At 42.2% G+C, this 19,655-nt stretch overlaps 1 protein-coding gene across 1 annotated transcript in view; it reads right to left on the bottom strand.

Moving 5' to 3' along the window:
• Positions 1–1,395: 1,395 nt before the first annotated feature.
• Positions 1,396–19,655, bottom strand: part of ZNRF3 (zinc and ring finger 3) — a 324,320-nt gene continuing 306,060 nt past the window's right edge. The window contains exons 7-9 of the mRNA XM_069214465.1: positions 17,235–17,337; positions 8,885–10,690; positions 1,396–2,290 (exon numbers count right to left, since the gene is read on the bottom strand). Coding sequence (XP_069070566.1) covers positions 2,250–2,290; positions 8,885–10,690; positions 17,235–17,337 — 1,950 coding nt within the window. The 3' untranslated portion in view covers positions 1,396–2,249. The remainder of the gene's footprint in view (positions 2,291–8,884; positions 10,691–17,234; positions 17,338–19,655) is intronic.

The following is a 19,655-nucleotide window of genomic DNA, read 5'->3' as shown; positions in this document are numbered from 1 at the left end:
TGCAGAATGAGTCAACTTCGCCACCTGAAAAGTACCCACTGCACAATCTTACGGAATTTGGTTATTATGGAAGGTTAGGCCCATCTGTCCTCGCCCCTTCATTTTTCAGAAGTGTCAGAAAATACGTGGTCCATAAAGTCCAGTTCCACAACTAAGCCTTATGGGTAGTTTTATATCCTAATAGGGCATTTTAATTACTCAAAAGATCAAAAAGGCTACCAGGTGTCTTCGTCCTCATCACTAACGCAAGATTTACGAACAGCTAAGATGTCACACACGATTTGCAAGAGAAAGCTTCCAGCTTTATCCTATTCGGTAACTTAAAATCTAAAAGAGCTGCAACTATAAACTGGCCACACAAATTGTTGCAACAGTGCGTGTGCGATAAGAATGCACAATGGCGGCTGCAATGGGTTCCTCACTATTAACTGTCACTTTGTAAGAACCCACGGAGAGACTTGCTGGCCACTCAAGTAACCACACAAACAGTGGGCAAGGAGCTGCAGGCGTCTGCATCCGAATAGCAGACCTCGATAAAGACCTGCACAGGTCAGAACCGCAGAGCTCCCTACCAGAAGTACTTGGGTCATTACCATAAGAGGACAGACTTCAAAGGCACTGCCCACTTGCAGCACAACTGTGGATTTACTTCCTTCAACACCTGTGACTTGCCAGAGTCTGACAGGCATGACCTGGACTTTGAACGAGGAACAGTCGGAAACGCAAAATATACATAGTCAACCCCGGGGTTTTTCGGCAACCGGCAAGCCCCTTCACACTAGGAGAGTACAAGAGTGTATGGGCCCACTTCCACATAGTAAGTATAGTATTCACGGTAAAGAATGCTGCACAAACGTCTTAATGAATGTACGCAGTTTGTGTAGTAGCACACTGTGTTTAAGCCAAACGCTTAATTAAATAATTGCAGTGAATTGTATTCAAAATAAATGTCCTTGTATGGTGGCAGGATGGAGTTTTGAGTTAGGGTTTTTTTATGTATTACTCTAACAACAGCAGGCCCCCGACAAATTGGCACAGAGCATCCTCACAGTAGTTACCACTTCTTGCTGCCAAGGCAGAGAAAGTAAAAGAAACAGAAAGAGGACTTGAAGGACAGATTCCACAGGAACCATTCAGCTGTACATGAAGCTGGCATCCATCTTAGAATGAATGCCTTTTATTCACTGCAGTAGGAGCATCACCAGAAACCCCAATAAATATTGAGCCCCTTGGTCTACACAGCATCAAAAAAAAAAGACAGTTTGAAACCCTTTAGAAAGTATATTAATTATTAATTTCCACTACAAATATTACAAAAATATAAGTATTTGTTAGAATTATTCATTTTTATAATCCCTACCAGAAAACAATGTCCTTGCTCTTTTTTTTCTTTTTCAACCATTTGGAGGTTTGCCGTTCATTTTCGATGAACGTTGCACTGCACTCAAATGTGGTGTACAACTTTGTTATCCTCTTTCTAATTCTGCACTAGAACCAACAATTATGTCATCACTGCGGGACAGTTGCCTGGAGGGATGTAGGCGCATTTTTGCAAGGTTGAGGGTTTTTTTGTTGTTCTTAGTGGCCATCATAAGGTGGGGTCCATGATTCATATACAGTGGTTTAAACAGACGTGGGCATGGTAGTCTTCGGCTTACCTGGGTAAGATGATAAAAAAAAATCAAAAGAGGGAGTGGAGGGAACAGGCAGCCGGAGCACTGTGCTAGTCAAAAATCTGAGCTCCAAAAAAAACAAAAAAAAATAAGTGTAAAAAAAAAAAAAAGTCTTGCTTTTCTCTTTCTGTAGTACTTTGTTATATTTTTGTCTCAACAAAAGAGCCACCCTCCCACCCCCTCACAAATGTTTTCCCTTATTTATTGAAAAAATATATCCTTTTAAATACCGCTTTCACATAAAATATATATTTATATATTTATATAAAAAAAATAAAAGATGGAGGTCCGAGCTTGGCCTTAACCCGCATTTTGTACACGCTCAAACTCACACACAAACATAGATATGTAAAATCTACATATATAGAATATATCTATATATAGTTACAAAAGAGAATCACAATTTGGATTCTTGGACAAAGCACTGTGATTTGGCATTTGTCTCCTGTGTGTTTGTCAAAGCTAAAAAAATATATATATAAAAAAACCACAAGCACAAAAATGTCTTTTTCCCTCCAGAAAGAGTCCGCTGAAGAGTCCATCGGGCTTAGCAATATTCTCAATGCTTAGAGTGCTTCAGTTGCTTGTACAGTTCTCCAGTGGGTGAGGTTCAGTTTCTGCATAAAAAAAATGTAAATGTTAGAGGCTCTGAATCACTTCACTTACTGAAATAGAAGCAAGAGAACAGAGGGCAAGAATACTCCTCCCACCCGACATCACTGACAAAGGAAACTTTGCTCACTTTAAGGCTGACTGGCAGAGGAAAGCTATCTGCACCCAGTCAGCAAAGTAAGAGACGCTCTGTCTGACACTAGCACAAACTGAAGAAGTTCCCTTCCCTGTCTAACACTAGAGCTAGCTAAAGAACCTTTCAAAACACTACGAGATTCTAGGAAAGTCTAAGGCTTGTCCATATTCCCGACCACACTAAAGTAGACTCAAGAAGCCTCTACTTTTCCATGACATTCACAGGCAGGAATTGGAGGAATTTCTATCCATGCCTGACACACAAACCGATGAACACCAGAGTCTCTACATCTTCCTGACCCTAGCACACAATGAGGTTTCTGTGTCCACCTAGAACAAGTGAATGTCTGCTCCTACCTCACACTAGCAGAGGCAGATGAGCACATAAACCTGCCAGATGCTGGTGTAGATGTGAGGAGCATCTATTCCTTCCTGACACTTGTTCACATGGAGGGCACATTCATCTCTATTCCCCGCAACTACAAACAGAGGGCCACTGGATCTCTTACTGACCGCAATTTAGACTGAGGGTGTCTACATCCCACCTCACTATTTCTGAATACGTGGGTCTAATTTCCTGCCGGACGCTAGCAGGATCGTGCTCCGTTTATACTGGAACATGCATTCCACAAAGCCTGGTCTTTTCAAAGATGATGTGCTTGCTATTGCTTATTGATGCACAACTTTCTCTTCATCAGATGCCTTGAAAAAGTCCACATATTGTTCTGGATGGCCTGGAGGTATCTAGAAGGTTTGTGAAAGCAGATGCGATTATGGAGGTATGCTGGGCCAGTGCTGTGTGACGGGGGAGTATGAATTGTGCTTATTTGTGTATGAGAAGCAAACGGAGCTCCTTCAAGATGTGGTGTGATGAGGGCAGCGAGGAAGGTTGAGAGTGATTCTGGCCTCTTGGGGCCAGATGTATCAAAAAAGCCTTTTGCGAATCGGTAATAGCGAATTTTAAGAAATCGCTATTTCTGATTCGCAAAATGCTAGGTATCATATTTGCGATTCGCTAATAGCGATTTCTTAAAAATCGCAAATGCTATTACCGAATCGCAAATAGCGATACAGCCCTCATTCACACCTATGGGCCTGTAGGCCCATATTTGCGATTTTTTTGCATTTCCCAAATTTTGGAAATACAAAACCCCAGGGTGCTCGGGGCCTAAAGCCCCCTCTGCTGCACCCCAAAAGGTTTTTTTGGACATGTAAGGCGCACACATGCCAAAGGGGCATGTGTGCGTTACATGTCAATTTTAAAAATGCATTTTTAATGCATTTCTAAAATTTGCACATGGTTACTACCAAGTTTTACTTGGTGCTAATTGCGATTCCTTAATGCCAAATTCGCATTAAGGAATTGCTTGATATATGTGGTTTAGAAATCGCAAATAAGGATTCCTTATTTGCGATTTCTTATTTAGAGAATCGCAATTTGAAATTCTCTAAAAGGGCTCACAAATTTAAGGAATCGCTATTTTAGCGATTCCTTAAATTTGCGTTGCGAATGCCTTTCATAAATACTGAAAGGCATTTTTGCATTCACACCGTTTGCGAATGCAAAAAGGCTTGACACATCTTGCCCCTAATTCCTAATGATATGAAGTCTTCTGGTGAGTTTTTGTTGATTCTGGATTAGAGGGTGTTCCCATAGCCCAGCTTAATTGTGACCAGGGCATGCATGATTGTTTTGACTAGAAGCCATTTCAAAATCTTCCTTAACACCTTAAAGTTATGGAAGTATATAGCAGTGATGGCATTGCCTTGGGTGGGTATGCTGAGTTAGCTGTCAATTACGGTCATAGCAAGACTTGAAAATTGCCTTCCTAAAGACCTGACATGAACCACTAAAGAAACCCTCAACTTTGCTGCCCAAATCCTCTTCAGAGCAAGTGTCTGGATCAGATCAAACCATTGCTCTAAATGCACAGTACTATGTACATCACTTACAAGACTTTACATAAGAAAACCCCAAACTATCCGGAAAACAAAGTAAATCTGGAGGATGCACAGTCTTACAAAGCATAAGTTTACTCTGAAGTGTCACGTTTACTGCACAGCCACAAAAATCTCCAAGTCCTGCCTAACTATCATCTGCATGGCTCCTCTTGCTTACATCGTTCAAAACTAGACTACTGATTATCCTACTGCTGAATGAAAACTGCTGCTAACCGTATATCTATAAACCATTCGACATTGGCACTCCAGGTCTGCTCATTGGCAAACTCACCACTTACCTTAGCAAAATATCACCTATAATGAAAACCTTTAGGTCTGATAAACACCTTTGTGCTCCTATATCTCAACAGCTTCGGCGCCGTTGCCTGATTGCCAAGTCTGCGTAATACAATAATACGAATAGATAAATGATCGAAAGCAGCCATCGCATTTATGAAATATGTCAAATTTTCCGTATGCTGATGTATTTCCGTGTGCAATCTGAAGATGGCGCTGTAGCCAAAATATTCGAACATTTTTGTTAACGTCCTCGTGATTGGAAAGCACAGTCTCTTGGCGTCTTTAAGATGTAAGATTTTATTTTTTTTCCATAAGATTATTCCAGATTTTGACACAAGGTGGCAGGCGACTGCAAAGTGTTTCCATCTAGAAAAGATTTGCTTTACAAACCAACCCACTGATTAGTGGGATAACTAAAGAGGCCCCGGCCAACTACACAAAGTACAACTTATTAGTTAAGTTCCCAAAAGTGTGAGAGATAACGTCCCAGCGTTTCCGCTGTACACATTTGGGTGTTCATGGGGCACAAAATCCGGTTGGGCAGAGCTACTTAGTATTGGCAATGTGCACTGATGTCACAGGAAATGACGCTATGGCATAAGACGGCACAACGTTATCAAACCGCGCACATTACTATGAGGCTAAGTCTATTTTAGAGAGTCAAAAAGGCAAAACTGCCTGCCTCGTTGGAGATATTCCCTCACATCATGAAGTACTTAAAGAGTAAATCTGGACAATTCAATCTGTATTTAGGTGCTCTGTAGATTTCACTGTATTGGAGCATTTGTATAGCGCTCACTACTCTTGGTGGGGAGCTGCAGCGCTTACCCGCCTGGATAGCAAGCTACACAGTGTGTGGTACTGAATTATTATTATTTTTTTTTAGCATATATGGGACTTGTTGTCCTGCTTAGTGTGAGGACCACCAAGGTGCAGTTATTTTGTGGTATGCAGCGTGTTAATGGAAGCAGTGCCTGGCGATGAGATGTGTGAAGGCCTGAGACAGATGCACAAATTATAACTAATAAGGACTAACCAGCTTAGCCACGAGGGCAGTGGAATTCTATGTGAGAATACACCAAAATGGGAGGTATTCAGAGAAGACCCAATAATCCATATAGCTGCATGTGCTGGTAGAGATGCTGTTGAATTAGTAAAATTATACCAAATGTTCAACAAGCATTTACAATGTAACAGGTCTTGCATTTGCTTGAATTACATCAATTGGTGTTGTCAGTTCATAACTGGACCTTTCTTGCCACAAATTGGTCAACCTTGCCTCACAATTAGGTCTTTTCCTGCCACATAATTCCAGTGGCCTTGCATATAACAAAAGCACTTCCATTTACCTTCTTCCTCTATCTGTAGCCAAAAATGAAAATGTTGCCATTTATCATCCCGATTTAAATCTGCCATGCTAATTCCAATAGAATACCACTTTCACCACCCCAACATCAGAGTTGCTGGCTGACTAACAGTTCCCAAAAAACAGACACGACAGCCATGGAGGATTAACAAGAGAAATAAACCCAAACATATGAAGAGTGTTCAAACAGTCATAGTGTAATTAGGATGTTAAGTTGGCCTGAATCATGCTCATAATTGCAATAAGACAAGATTAATAAAACATATACACTAGTAATGTAAACTTAATAAAAACCTTTATCAGAAAGAAACTTTTGGCCTTCGACTGTACTGCTCAGAACAGCCCCTAGAGGCCATAACCACATGAAATGAAAATGGCAGACAGTAATGCAGTGTAACCATATATTTAGCCCCTAGAGGGCATAACACATTACACATTTTTAGGGCTAGCAGACTAACAAACTACTCCCAGCTGTAAAACAAATGTTCCAGCCATGAGAGAGCTCAAAAAGACACATTGGTGGGAGGAGTTATTTTGGGGTCACCACTAACCTAGTATGGGGACCCAGAGATGATGTAGACAGAAAGAGCACGTTGTTATGAACGTTTTGGTAGTGTTCCCATTATTCCAGGAGCACCACAGGGTGAGTTATGAGCAAAAATGTTTTCTAAAAATAATGGCCTGCAAAGCATTATGGAGCGAGTTTCCTGAGTGCAGTGAATATTGTTGTATTACTGCTTTGAGGATTCCTGTGTTTTTTACGTAAAGCATTTATCAATTACAAGTGTTTTTGTGAAAGCTATGGAGTGTGAAGGGGCGAGCCAAAAGAAATTCCTCTGATTAGGTCACAGTGAGAACAATGTGACCAGCGCTTCAATACCGCCGATGGAGTTTGTGCTGTTCTCCACTGTTTGCACTCTGAGCGTAATGGCCACCATGGAGCACGAAGGGGAGCGACAAAAGAAAAAAATAGTTCGCCCATGCTGAAGTATATCGGCAATCATGCAATAATCCATGTAACAGGGTCAGTCTGCAAGGCAGTAACAACACCGTCCCTAGGCGGGAGAAACGTAAAGCATTTACCAATGACATCAAGGGATTTTTGAAAGGCAAGCCGACGAACAAGTCAAAGTGATGGCCATGGTTAAAAGCCCACTTACAACAGGTCAAAAAGCACTTGAGCACTCTACCTAAAAGTGAGAATTGATGATAAAAGCAGTAGCCATGCACCATTTTATTTTAATTATTTTATACTCTCTACTGCTGAACAAATACACCCCATAAAGGAGGATGGATGATGAGGAGCAATCAAGGCTGGCAACCCGAGCAGAAACTACACAAACATTGATTGGTCCAGATTCTACTACTGCTAGGCAAGGAAGCCAACATTTGAGCAGGGGTTTAAGGTACCACGCAGCACTCAGGCTCCCAAATGCAGGAGAGCCCTAGTACGGTTGTAGTTCAGACCCCAGCTAGAAGGGCAAGGGTAAAAGACAAAGCACTTCATAGATTGCGGTCTAAGCAGCACAAAAGTGAATCTGCTTGCCTTGTGTTACTTTGCAGTCCTTACCCCTGAATGCACACCCCATACTTTTCAGGCCTATTGAGGCATCTTCCTGACCTTCTAGAATTTCCTCTAAGAACAATCTCCACTTTCATAATTAGTAGTGAATGAGATTCCAGAGTAAAAAGAGACAACGTAGTGAAAGGAGACTTGCCATCTTTTCATTATTTTGATTAGGACAGCAGCATGGCAGGATTTAGTAGTTCTCAGTTTGCTCAGTCTTAGCCCAAGCTCTTCTCTGACCTGTCAGTCTTGTTAAAAGCAATTTTTAAATATGCCTCCACAAGTGAATGTCCTTCCAAAGTACCTTTGTCTGGTCTAGTCTCACTCTACGTTTCCCCCACCCATGAACTCATTCACTTAAATCCAGAGGCCTTTGAACCAAAAACAATAGTAGCCAATAGGTGTCATTTCTTGTCCTAAACAACTCCCCCCAGTGGTACGCTACAGTTAGCTGCTTTGGGTATGTATGTTCTACTAAAGGTCTGCGGTAGGTGGGGAGGGTACTGCCAGCACTACAGAAAGTAAGCAACGGGCAATACCTGCAATGGCTAAAGAAAGCAGGTGATGGCGAGGTCTGTACTTGTTCTAGACTGCTGCCAATGGTGAGCGCTCCACTAATTGGAATGTACACGAGAGGAATTGCTGCACTAATGATGGAGTAATGGTTGGGAGTGCAACAGCTACTGATGGCAGAAAACATGAGGCTTGTACCAGCTGCTTAAAGCGGGCTGTGGCTATGGATACATTAGCTGCTGAACACAGCGTGGTATAAGATGGTTTTTAATGGTAGATGTTGGAGAGTACTGCAAAGGCTGAGCAATTACGGGAATTGGTGAGGGCTTTGGGATAACGGATCACCCAGTCTTACTCTCTTTAAAACCGTTGGTATTCATTTCAAGACCCTGTGTCCACTTTACAAGTCTATGCAGGGAAAAGGCCAGCCAGAACTCCAAAGAGACATGAGCATGCGCCTCTCGTTTATCCACCAACAATAGACCCTTTTTCTCAGTTAGCTCAAACAAACTGCCAAACTATGGACAGCCTCCTCCTTAACTCCTAAGTCTACTTTGTATTGCATACAGTGCATGTTAACTTGATTTAGGCTTACTCTAACCACCAGACTTACTGTTTCATTTTCCAAACACCTGAGGCTTATGCATTGGTAAGTTTGACTACGAATTCTTACTTTCAGTCAATCCCTCAGTCTCTGCAGGGTGGTGTCAACATGGGAAGTGACAACAATGGTCTAACTAGAATGCCAAATACAGCAGTATTAGACTAGCATTTTACCTGTTTCATTGCTGTTTCTCGCTGTGTCCAGAAGAGTTGGGCACGTGCTGTGGAACAGAGCCCGTGTCTCGTCTGCAAGCGAGCAGTTCCGCAGAATACAAGGGCCTGGTCGGTAGAACAACTCCTTGTGCTCTCCAACGTCCTCCTCCTCCTCCTCCTCTTCTTCTTCCTCTTCCTCCTCTGGCTCCTCCTGCTGGCACGCACCCTGGACCGGTGTCCCAACCCAGGAGTTGTGGTTCGTTCGATCTCCTGTATAGTCTATGGGCAACTCTGCTTCACAGTCCAGGTCTTCAGGAATGATGGGTATCCGCTGGCCAAGCTCACGCTGCACCACCCCTGCACAGCAGTTCGGCAAGGAATCCTTAGCAAGAGTGTACTGCACACTCACAGCATAGTCCTCTGCGAAGCAACCACCTCCACCGCTGCATGCCACCTGAGTCTCCTCGTAAAAGCAGCATGGCATTGCCTCATACTGCATCCCATCAATCCTACGCAAGTGGTCCGGATTAATATTGTACAAGTCCTGGACGCAGCCTGGGTGGTGCTCAGCCCCTTGCCGGCAACCCCCACACAGGGCAGGACTGAGAAACAAGGCACCAGAGTCTATCTGCATGGCACTCCCACTGCTGTCCAGCGGTAGCCGCTCACCTGGTGGAGGCCGCTGCATTTCAAAACAACAGGGACAACCCTGCTCTGGCAGCATCCCAGCCCTCTCGGGACTCTTACAGTTCTGTGTGGCATCCATGGGGACAGAAGTCTCATGGGGGCACTCAGGCCCACCAGTTTCAGAGGTAGTGCTGTTTGGGTCCCGGTGCTCCAGCGACGAGTTGCTGCTATAGTTCATCTCCATGCTGCAGTGGGACAGCTGGTCCCCGGAGGAAGAGGTCTGAACAGGCTGCCCAATTCCCCCTATGCTGACTGCACCCCCAAGGCCACAAATGTGCATCGAAGGCTCATCAGCTGAAGGGCCAGCCTCCACAAGAGGAGTAGGCCCACGGCCGCCCACCCGGCCAGGGCTCTTGCTGCGATAAATATAAGGGTCGTAGTCACTGCTCAGAGAACTCCTAAAGGTAGAACAGCTGCCATAAACCCCCTGGTTGCTCACTTCAGTGCAGTCCAACATGGAATCACTGGAGGAGCCATGGCCTTGGCCTGAGCTGCTACTGCTGTCACTGCCAGGGCAGTCTGCCAGGTACCCACTACACACAGATCTATGACCATGGTAGCAGCTGAAGCTGGAAGTGCTTCCAGTCTCCAGACGGGAAGAGGGAGCCATGTGGACAATTGTGGGGTAGAGCATGTTGCTGCCGCCAGCAGCATTCTGCAGGGCATGAGCAGGTCCAGCAGCAGAAGGCACCACCCCAGATGCTGGGCCATCCTGCTGTGGGTAGCTCAATCCTTGGAAATAGTAGTGCTGGTACATTGCCTCATATTGAGAAAAGCAGGTGGCTCGGGAGAAGCTGCGGCCATTGAACTTGGGTCGGCGGAAGGCAGAGGCTGGCGGATAAGGTGGATGCTCTAGGGTGCAGTGATGTGGGTTGTGGTCCAGGTGGATAGGCTGGTAGCTGTGCAGGAAAGCGGGGGACTGCGTTGGATACAGGCTCTGCTCCCCATGCCGGTCCACTGTCAGCAAAGTGATTGGGTTGCCATGAGAATCCATGCTGGTCCGCGTTGGGTATGTGGCAATTTGGCTGGTGCGATGGACTCGCCCTGGGTAGTGCACAGGAAGGATCACCCTCTGTTGCCTGTTGCGCACTGGGTTACCACTTTCCATGCAGATGGGACCACCACCTCCTTTATTTTGCTCTAAAGAAAGAAACAAGAGTTATTGACCAACTATGAAAATACAAACATTGGATGCACAAAACTGAAAAGTTAACTGACCACTGTGCATGACTGGAACAGGAATTTGTTCCCAAGACTCCAATTAATGCATTACATTTTCTGCATGGATGTCCACACATTACAACCATCTTTGGGTGGAAGGAAGCACTAATGCTAACTGCTGAGCCTCAAAAAGACTCCCAAATTCACATAGAGGAGGCAATGCCCCATTTGGTTCCTCAAGGTGACAGTTACGACACTTCACCCACATTTCTTCAAAAAATGGTTGGTGATGCACCTGGAAGGAACAGAGGGCGATGCAGTCGCTGGCTAGTGATCTTTCCCTGAAAACGTCAATCCTTTTTTTGTTTTTAAGTTTTCTACACTAGGATGAAAACAAAGGGCCCCCAAAAGAGTCAGTCACTCAAAAAGAAAAGAGCACACACATCTGTGACTAGGTGAAAAAAAAAAAACACAAACATTCAGTGCGCCCCGTCTGAAGGTCTGCCTGGAGACGAGCTCTGCACTTCACTCGAGTCAAGTAAATGCGTGGGCTTTCCCAGAGTTCCATGGGGTAATATTTTGCAAAACCTCTTTTGCAAAAGTCGCTTTCCAAAAACATCAGTTACAAAAGCATTGGTTTTTTTGTGCATTATTTTGATACGAACATCTTTTCGTAAATTTCAACCTGTCCTTCACATCTTTTTTTTGGGTTCTTTTTTGTATGTCTGTTTCAATTTGCACTTCTATTTCTGTTCACAAACCGGTTTATACCTATCCCCAAACTATTTTCATATACGTATATATGCACATTCTGTTTATATTTTGAAGTTTGATAGGAAACAAAAAAACACTCAAAATCCCTTCTGTTTTATATGTGCATTTCAAGTGTGTGTGTGTGTGCGCGTGTGTATCTAGAGAGGCAGCACAGCACTTTGGTTTCAGCAAAATCCTTTTATTCACTTCTCACAAAAGTGCATCAGTGCGGTAATGGCCTACGCGTTTTGGCAAAAGCCATCACTGCATTTGCCTTATCTCACTCTAAATAAATATACCTATGTATATATATCCTTTCATTTTAACTACTAAAAATATGCATTCATGTTTCACTACAAAATATTCTCAAGTGAAAGGTAATAAAACTTTTTATTTGTATTTATTTTTTAAATGGGAAGCCAAATTACACATTTTAAGTTAAATTTTGCGTTTTTTTGCAGTAAAATGCAATGCTTAATTTGATTTGACATATAATGGGAAAACAATGTCTTGTACGAGATATTTTTTTAAAGTATTTTCTGTAAATGATGTTCTGGAAAATGATATACCACGCTACCCTAGCCCAGACCTTTGCTTTGTTAATGCGCTAATTGGCTTCAATGCCCGTGTTGAGCTTCTCTGGAACTCGGTACCTTGTTTAAGTAGTGGAAACAGGTGACAAACTTTAAACCAGAATACCCCACCTTCCCTTTACTTTGTCATTTTTGCTGCACATTTTTCTAATTTCAACTGGATTTAACATGTAATAGGTGTATTCATTTAATACAGGCTACATATATAGCTCAACACAGATTTAAAGACAAACATTATCCTTTAACTAAAAAGAGAGATAGAGAGCTGTATATTTCTCGAAGTGGCTGAATTGCAGAACGTGAAATCAGGAAACCTGGGATCAATCCCTGCTTCCTTGTTTGACTGTATGTTGTGATTGTGGCAAGAGTTTGCTTTGTCTAATTTTTCTTGCCATGTGGGAACACCTTCTAACACATCAGTTCGAAACGTACACAAAAAACACTTTAATAGGTGGTTTAATAGTCTACAGTGTTACTCCATCCATAACAATCTAGGCCACATATAGGGTACACGTGCTAACTGACTTGCCATTTTGGTTCTCTAATAGCATTCCCGTTAAGGAGGGGCATGAATGATTGAGTTGATGTTACAGAAACTACCACTGCTGCTAAACGTCACTCAATACACTGACACAATTTAATGCACTAAAGTGAAATACTTCTGCATCGGTTTCTCCCCAAACCTCAGTTTACTACTATGATCTCCCAAACAACCCTACTTAATTCCCCCTCATGTATCTCTCTTTTTACTCATACCAAACCTCATTTTACTACTATGATCTCCATAATCCCTTTCTACAGACTCTTCCCTTCTCCATCTCTCCTTTACTTATCCCAAACCTCACCTTACTACTATGATCTCCCAATTAACACTTTCTGGATTCTTCCCTCTTCTATCCCTCCATTACTCTATCCAATCCAACTAACAAGCTCACAGGTCCTCCGCTCAAATTAACTCCTATTTCCCTATACTAATACTATACTCCTATTTCCCTATACTAATCCACCACTGATCCTTTTTGGTTCCGGAGTAGGGTGTTACTCTCCAAAAAGTGCTTGGATGCCTAGTCAGGGGTATTAAGCACTGTATAAATACAATCACAATCTTTAAAAAATGCTCTTCATAATAAAATAAAAAATGGATCAAATATTGACGTGGAATTTGCTTCACAAAATGTGTCAAATATGCTTATTAAGCTACTCATTTTATGGCTTTTAGCAACAACCAGACTCTTGGCTTGGCTCTCCCTATTATTTGCTAACTTGACCACCACCACTTCTAATTTATCTAAGTCTTCCAGATCATTACACTGTTGCCCCACCCAACTCATTTATGCTATCAAAAGGCTACCTCACAGTACCTCCCACTAACCCAACTCATTTTAAAAGACTGATAGGCTTAACTTGGTGAAATTCAGTAACACTCCTCCTTCCACAGGCCATGGAAGAGGTCAGTGGCCTGAGGAGGGACTATCCATAGGTCTTTGCTGCCACCTACTGGAAAAATTACAGTGAGGCACACTGCCATCACGACCTCCATACATGGTTTCCCTTTTCAAGGCAAAGCAAACAGCTTTTCCAATACTGTTTTCCAAGGCTGTGCAGCATCAACATTTTTTTTTTTAAATGACAAGTTTTGGCAAAGCAATAGGTCTCACATTTGCTTGAGTTAGAGTTATTGGTATTGTAATTCATAGCTGGACTTTTCTTGCCACATAAATTGTTCAACCCTGCCTCATAATTTGGTTGTTTCCTGCCACATAATTCCAGGGGCCCTGCATATAACTAAAGAACTTCCATTTACATTCTTCCTCTATCTGCAGCCAAACATGAAAATGTTGCCATTTAGCATCCTAATTTAAATTGGTCACGCTAATTCCAATGGAATACCACTTTCACCACCCCACCATAAGCGTTGCTGGCTGGCTAACATAAATCCCCCCAAAAAAGACACAAACAGCCATGGAGAAGTAACAAGAGAAATAAACTAGAAGGGTCACTCAAACACATCAAGAGTGTTCAAACAGTCCCATTGTAATAAGGATGTTAAGTTTGCCTGAATCAAGGTCATTATTGCGAGAAGGGGAGATTAATAAAACATATATACAGTTATTATGTAAACCCAATAAAAACCTTTATCAGAAATACACTTTTGGCATTAGACTGTAATGCTCAGAACAGCCCCTAGAGGACAACACAATAAAAATAGCACTTGTAAGAAACATGGTTATGCAATCATATAGTTAGGCCCCTAGAGGGCATAACCACATGAAAATAAATGGCAGAAAGTAATGCAGTGTAACCATATATGTAACCCCTAGAGGGCATAGTGCTTTACACATTTTCTGAGCTAACAGGCCTACTGAAATATTACAAAAAAGGCCCTTAGAACTCAAACTACTCCAAACTGTAAAACAAAAGTTCCAGCTGTGAGAGAGATTAAACAGACACTGAATGGTGGGAGGGGTTATTTTGGGGTCCCCACTAACTTAGTGGACCCAGAGAAGATGTAGACAGAAAGTGCACGTTATTGGGAATGTTTTGGTGGTGGTCCCATTATCCTAGGAAAACCACAGGCTGAGTTATGAGCAAAAAATGTTTCTAAATGTAATGCCCTGCAAAGCATTATGGGGCGAGTTTCCAGAGTGCAGTGAATAAAGTAATATTGGCTCTCCGACTGTGTCAGGGAGCCGCTTTGAGGATTTCTTAGTGTTTTTTACGTAAAGCATTTATCAAATACAAGTGTTTTTGTGAAAGCTATGGAGTGTGGAGGGGGGAACCAAAAGAAATGACTGATTAGGTAACAGTGTGAACATTGTGACCAACACTTCAAAACAGCAGATGGAGTTCACGCTGTGAGCGCCATGGCAGTCATGGAACACTAAGGGGACAAAAGAAAAAAAAAATAGTCCACCCACGCTGAAGTATATCGGCAATCGTGCAATAATCAATGTAACCAGGTCAGTCTGCAAGGCGGTAACAAATCCTCCTCAAGGTGGGACAATGTTAAAGCATTTACAAATTATATCAAGGGATTTTTTTTAAAGGCATGCGCATGAACTAGTGAAAGTGATAGGTGTGAGCTGGCTGTGGTTAACAGCCCACAGAGTAGATTACAACACGTTGAAAAGCACTTGCGCGCTTGACATAAAAAGCAAAAAGGGCACCGGGACTTCTTGGACATATGCAGGCTTGATTACGTATGCATGCGCCTAGAAAATGACAAAAGTGCCTTTTTAAGTTTACCTATTCGATACGCAATAGTAATTGGGCCCTCCCAAAAAATGTAAATTAAAAAATAATGTACCACTGGGAGTATTGGGGCAATGGGGGGAAGGGTTGCAAAAGGGAGTGGAAAGGGGGTAAGGAAGCAACTGAGCCACGTGAGGCTTGGCTGAAGGGGTCCCACCCTTCAAAAAAAATAATTAAGCTAGCAACGGCGGAGGCAATGGATGAGCGTGGGTGGAGGGATGAGGAAGCAACATGGAGCGTGCCGGTGCAGTGGTTCGGTGAAGGGAAGTAGCACACAAGAGAGCTAGACAATACATGCATCTTTATGGAGTCCTGAAAGAAAAAGGAAAAAAATCTCTACATTTCAGTAGTGGAAGGATACAAGTTATCCAATTGAAAGGATGGTAGAGAGATAATGCTTTAGAAAAAAACAGGGTTAGAAAAACCAAAACATGGACAACGAAAGACAATGACTAAAATGCAAGCATATAACAGTGACAAGAAAGGCACTCAGTAGTAAGCAATCAATTTGGTCTAATGGCAATACGTTTTTGGAATAGTCCACTATAGGTTTTCAGCAACCAAACAGCTGAAACCTGTCTAGTTCACAAGATCTAAAAATTCCAAAAACCTATGTCAAACAACTCTGAAATGTGATATCCCATTAGCCAAAAAGCTGGCTGTTTCAATATCAAAATGAAGCATCTTTTTTCATTCTACGTAAAACTTTCACTGGTTCAAAAAAAAAAAAAAAAAAGACAGGGCAAATGCTTATAGCATCACTTTTTGTTGAAAGTTTATAGGAGAATAAAAACCCAAATTACATGACTGCTTAGCAGTGAGTAAAATAGACCATACAAACTAACTACGGCAAAACAAAAATAATAAAGCTAGTTCTTATAACCAATGTAAGTGTTTGTCAGTTTTGCAGCAAACAAATCGAAGTCTGCAAATAAGCTTTGATGATAAAAAAAATAAACGTAAAATAATGTCCACTTATGTAAAGGAAGAAAACTGATTTTGACACAAACTAAGCTCCAACTTTCATGTTTGAGATAGAGACAAATGTCTGCCCTGTCCCAATTATGTGAGCAGAAAATGCAAATAATGTTGCTGTCTTTTATCCCGATGCAAAAGGTTCTGTATTGTACATGTTAACTTCGAGGCAAACCCCATTTGCCTAATTCCTCTTACAGGATTGCCATAATGGTTAAAAAAAAAAAAATGCCCACGTTTTAGCACCAGGGCAAAATGTAACATAATTGGTAAGTAAAGTACACAATCCGAAAATATCAGATAATATCAAAGTTTAAAAACTCATTCTCTGGTCACCTACCCATTGTGCCTTTTACCATCACGACATTTCACTCACCAGAAAGTCTAGAGTCAAGCTAGATGCTGACAGACAGGATGTGCAGTATTTATTGTGAGAGGTATAGAGCTCTCACAAACAGCTCACGTGGCTCGCCATTACAACACCACGTTGCAAGTTAATTTGCATAGAGACTCAGTGAGCCAATTAGCAACTTCACTATATAAATATAAACATGTTCCTTGTAATCGTAATTTTTCTGCTGACAAACGGGGGTTCCCTAACATTTTGTTCACATTACGCCAAAAGCAGAGTTATTTTTTAAAGACCATTCCGAATAGCAGTAATGGGTTGTTTTAAATAAACCTTCAAAACCACACTTCGGCCTTTGAAAAAGCTCCGCTAATAATACATGTAACTATTACCCAATTGATAGTAAGCAAATTTCAGCAGAAAAAAGTTCAGCTCACTTTTTCATTTTGCCGACAGGGAAGTGCAAGCAGGTGAATCTAACAAAGATCCATGGTCAGTAATCAAATAAGCGATTTCTAGCTATGGCCGCTGATTAGTTACTCGACACACAGCGCAAAACAGACCATTCTCTAGAGAGTCAGCTGATTGGCCGAGGACTTACCGATGATGTTGTGCCTGCAATGAGGGCAAGTGTGATGCTGCAGCAGCCAGGGGTCCACACACTTCTTGTGGAAGCGGTGGGTACAGGGTATAACCCGCAACTCCTGCAAGGAAAGAAGGAAAACGGTTATATCAATTTTTAGTGAAGAGGGCAGGCTCAAAAAGAGAATGGAAAGAGGGCTATAGGGAGGCAGGAGTGCTCGTCCTATTTGCGTCTCCCCCTCCTTCCTGAATGTTTACTTCCCATCTACCACCGCGCATCCGCTTCCTCTCCCTTGAGTGACGAATGCAAACATGTGTACAAGGCTTACTGGTGCAGCACCACTATTAACGCGATGAAGACTGAGCATGAGGCCTAGTGGGCACATAATATCTAGAGAAAAAAGATTTAAAAAATGTATCTTTGCAAAAAAAAAAAAAAAAAAAAAAAAAACTCCAGCTTTGGACTGTCTTCATATCCTGCTCGGCTTTCTTCGCATTCTGCATTTACCCCACTCAACATGTTTTTATTCATGTTTGTCAGTTGTTTACACGTGCGCTGTTCAAAAGATTCATGCATGTGCACAGTACTTCGGTAGCAGAACTTTTTTTTTTAATTTTTTTTTTTTAAATAGATTCTGGCCTTGCCAGCTTCCCATGGCGATTTAAAATCGGAAGGATATTGTTAGCTATCAGAGAAGGAGAATGCTTCAAGCACAGAGTCAGTATAACAGAAAGCGGAATCCACCTTTGCTGGTATGGAATAGTTTTGCTCATAGCGCTTCCCACCCCTAACGAGATGCTGAAGCACTCCGAGGAAGGGTCGCACACACTGCTGGGACCCACGGTTAGCAGGGAGAGGGGTATATGTTCGCTTGTATTAGTCAGTATAATTGTTAATAAGAAGCAGTTAATGTTGTGCTTAACGATTAATTATGCAACCTAAAATTGACATAGAGATGCTTTTTTTTTCTCACTAGTATTATATCAGTCAGTGCTTTGAAGGGGGCTAGGGACTTTACTCAGGGTTTGTGAGATGGGCTCCTCTACGTGGTCTTTTGGTTGGTTACACCTGGACCTGATTGCGTACGACGATTATGTTCTAGGTAAGCAATGGTGCAGGTTGTTGGCCATGCTTCAGTAACAGTCTAGGGACGTCTTGGGAACGTTTACTGGTTGATCCTGTGCTGGGTCATTCCTGTTCTTTTTTTAATGAGTGAATTTTATGTTGAGCTGATTCAGACTAAGAAGAGCTTGGTCCTTAATGCTTTCTTGAATATCCGGGGATTTTCAATGGACCGCATCCCCGCCGGGAGAGAGATCCATAGTTGTGCTGCTTGGACTGAGAAAAAAAGATTCCACAGAAGGTTTTCTCTTGGTAAGTCAGAAGCTGTGGTGCCAGTCTAGAGCCTAGTAATCTTTTGGGGAGCATTTGTTGTTCTTCATTTGAAGGAGGATTGGTACTTTGCCGTTTATGACCTTGCACATAATGCGGAGGGTGTTGGGGGTTCACTGCATTCGCAGGATTCGACATCTGCTTCTTTGCTCTGTTGACACAGTAGTAGTGAAAAACCAAAGTTGTTTTATTTCCGGGACCTGCTGTGACGGTGCTCCCTGGAGACTGGCTAGACAGCCTTCCTTGGTCTAGTCCTAATCTCCCGTGACCACTTCCCCGTGAGATCAGAGCTGTGAAAAGCCATTTCTGTTGACACAAATAATGAAATGAGGCTTGAACAAGTAGTTAAGCGACCATTACAAATTGCTGGGCATGTGCCTCCTGTTCATGGTCATTCTTTTTATGTGGCAAGTGCCTGGAATGATTATATTGCTCACTGAAGGTTTTCCATGCTACCACGATAAGTCCCAATCAGATTTCAGCTCCCTGAGAGTGGCGTTTGATTCACCGTGCTCTAAGCAATGCCTCTGCACAAGTTTACTTTTTATTGCAGATTCCACATTACTTTGATCTCTAGTATTTCTGTTTGAGTTGATCATTTAGGTGCACCTTTACACATTAATATTGCCACTTACCTTAAAACATTTTACTAGTATGGTGTGTGCTTTGATGTTCAGTCTGTCAAAGCCCTGCCCATGTACACACCTAAACTTTTATTCTAGGTGCACAGAGTACAAAGTAGAGTTTAAATATAATGGAAGGACTAGCTATGGAGTTTAGGGCAGCAAGGGCTATTTGCCACGTTTTGCATAAGGTTTGGAAGTCCCCAAACTATGGAATTTTTCACTTCTGGATATCTGCCAGGCACGCATAACTAAATGCTGATGTTTGTAGAAAACACACATTTCTAAATTTCTCAAGATTTCGTGAATAGTTAGACATTATTTTAACACATTACTGAAATTTTGGAAATTGCCAAAATATCAATCTGTCTCCTTTTCAAGGTGGAGAAAACCCATAAGAATGAAAGGATCAGCCACACTCCAA

The sequence above is a fragment of the Pleurodeles waltl genome, chromosome 11 (genome assembly GCF_031143425.1).
Source record: "Pleurodeles waltl isolate 20211129_DDA chromosome 11, aPleWal1.hap1.20221129, whole genome shotgun sequence".
Lineage (NCBI taxonomy): Eukaryota > Metazoa > Chordata > Amphibia > Caudata > Salamandridae > Pleurodeles > Pleurodeles waltl.
Note: the sequence above shows the minus strand (reverse complement) of the source record. Positions and strands in the feature narration are given on the sequence as shown.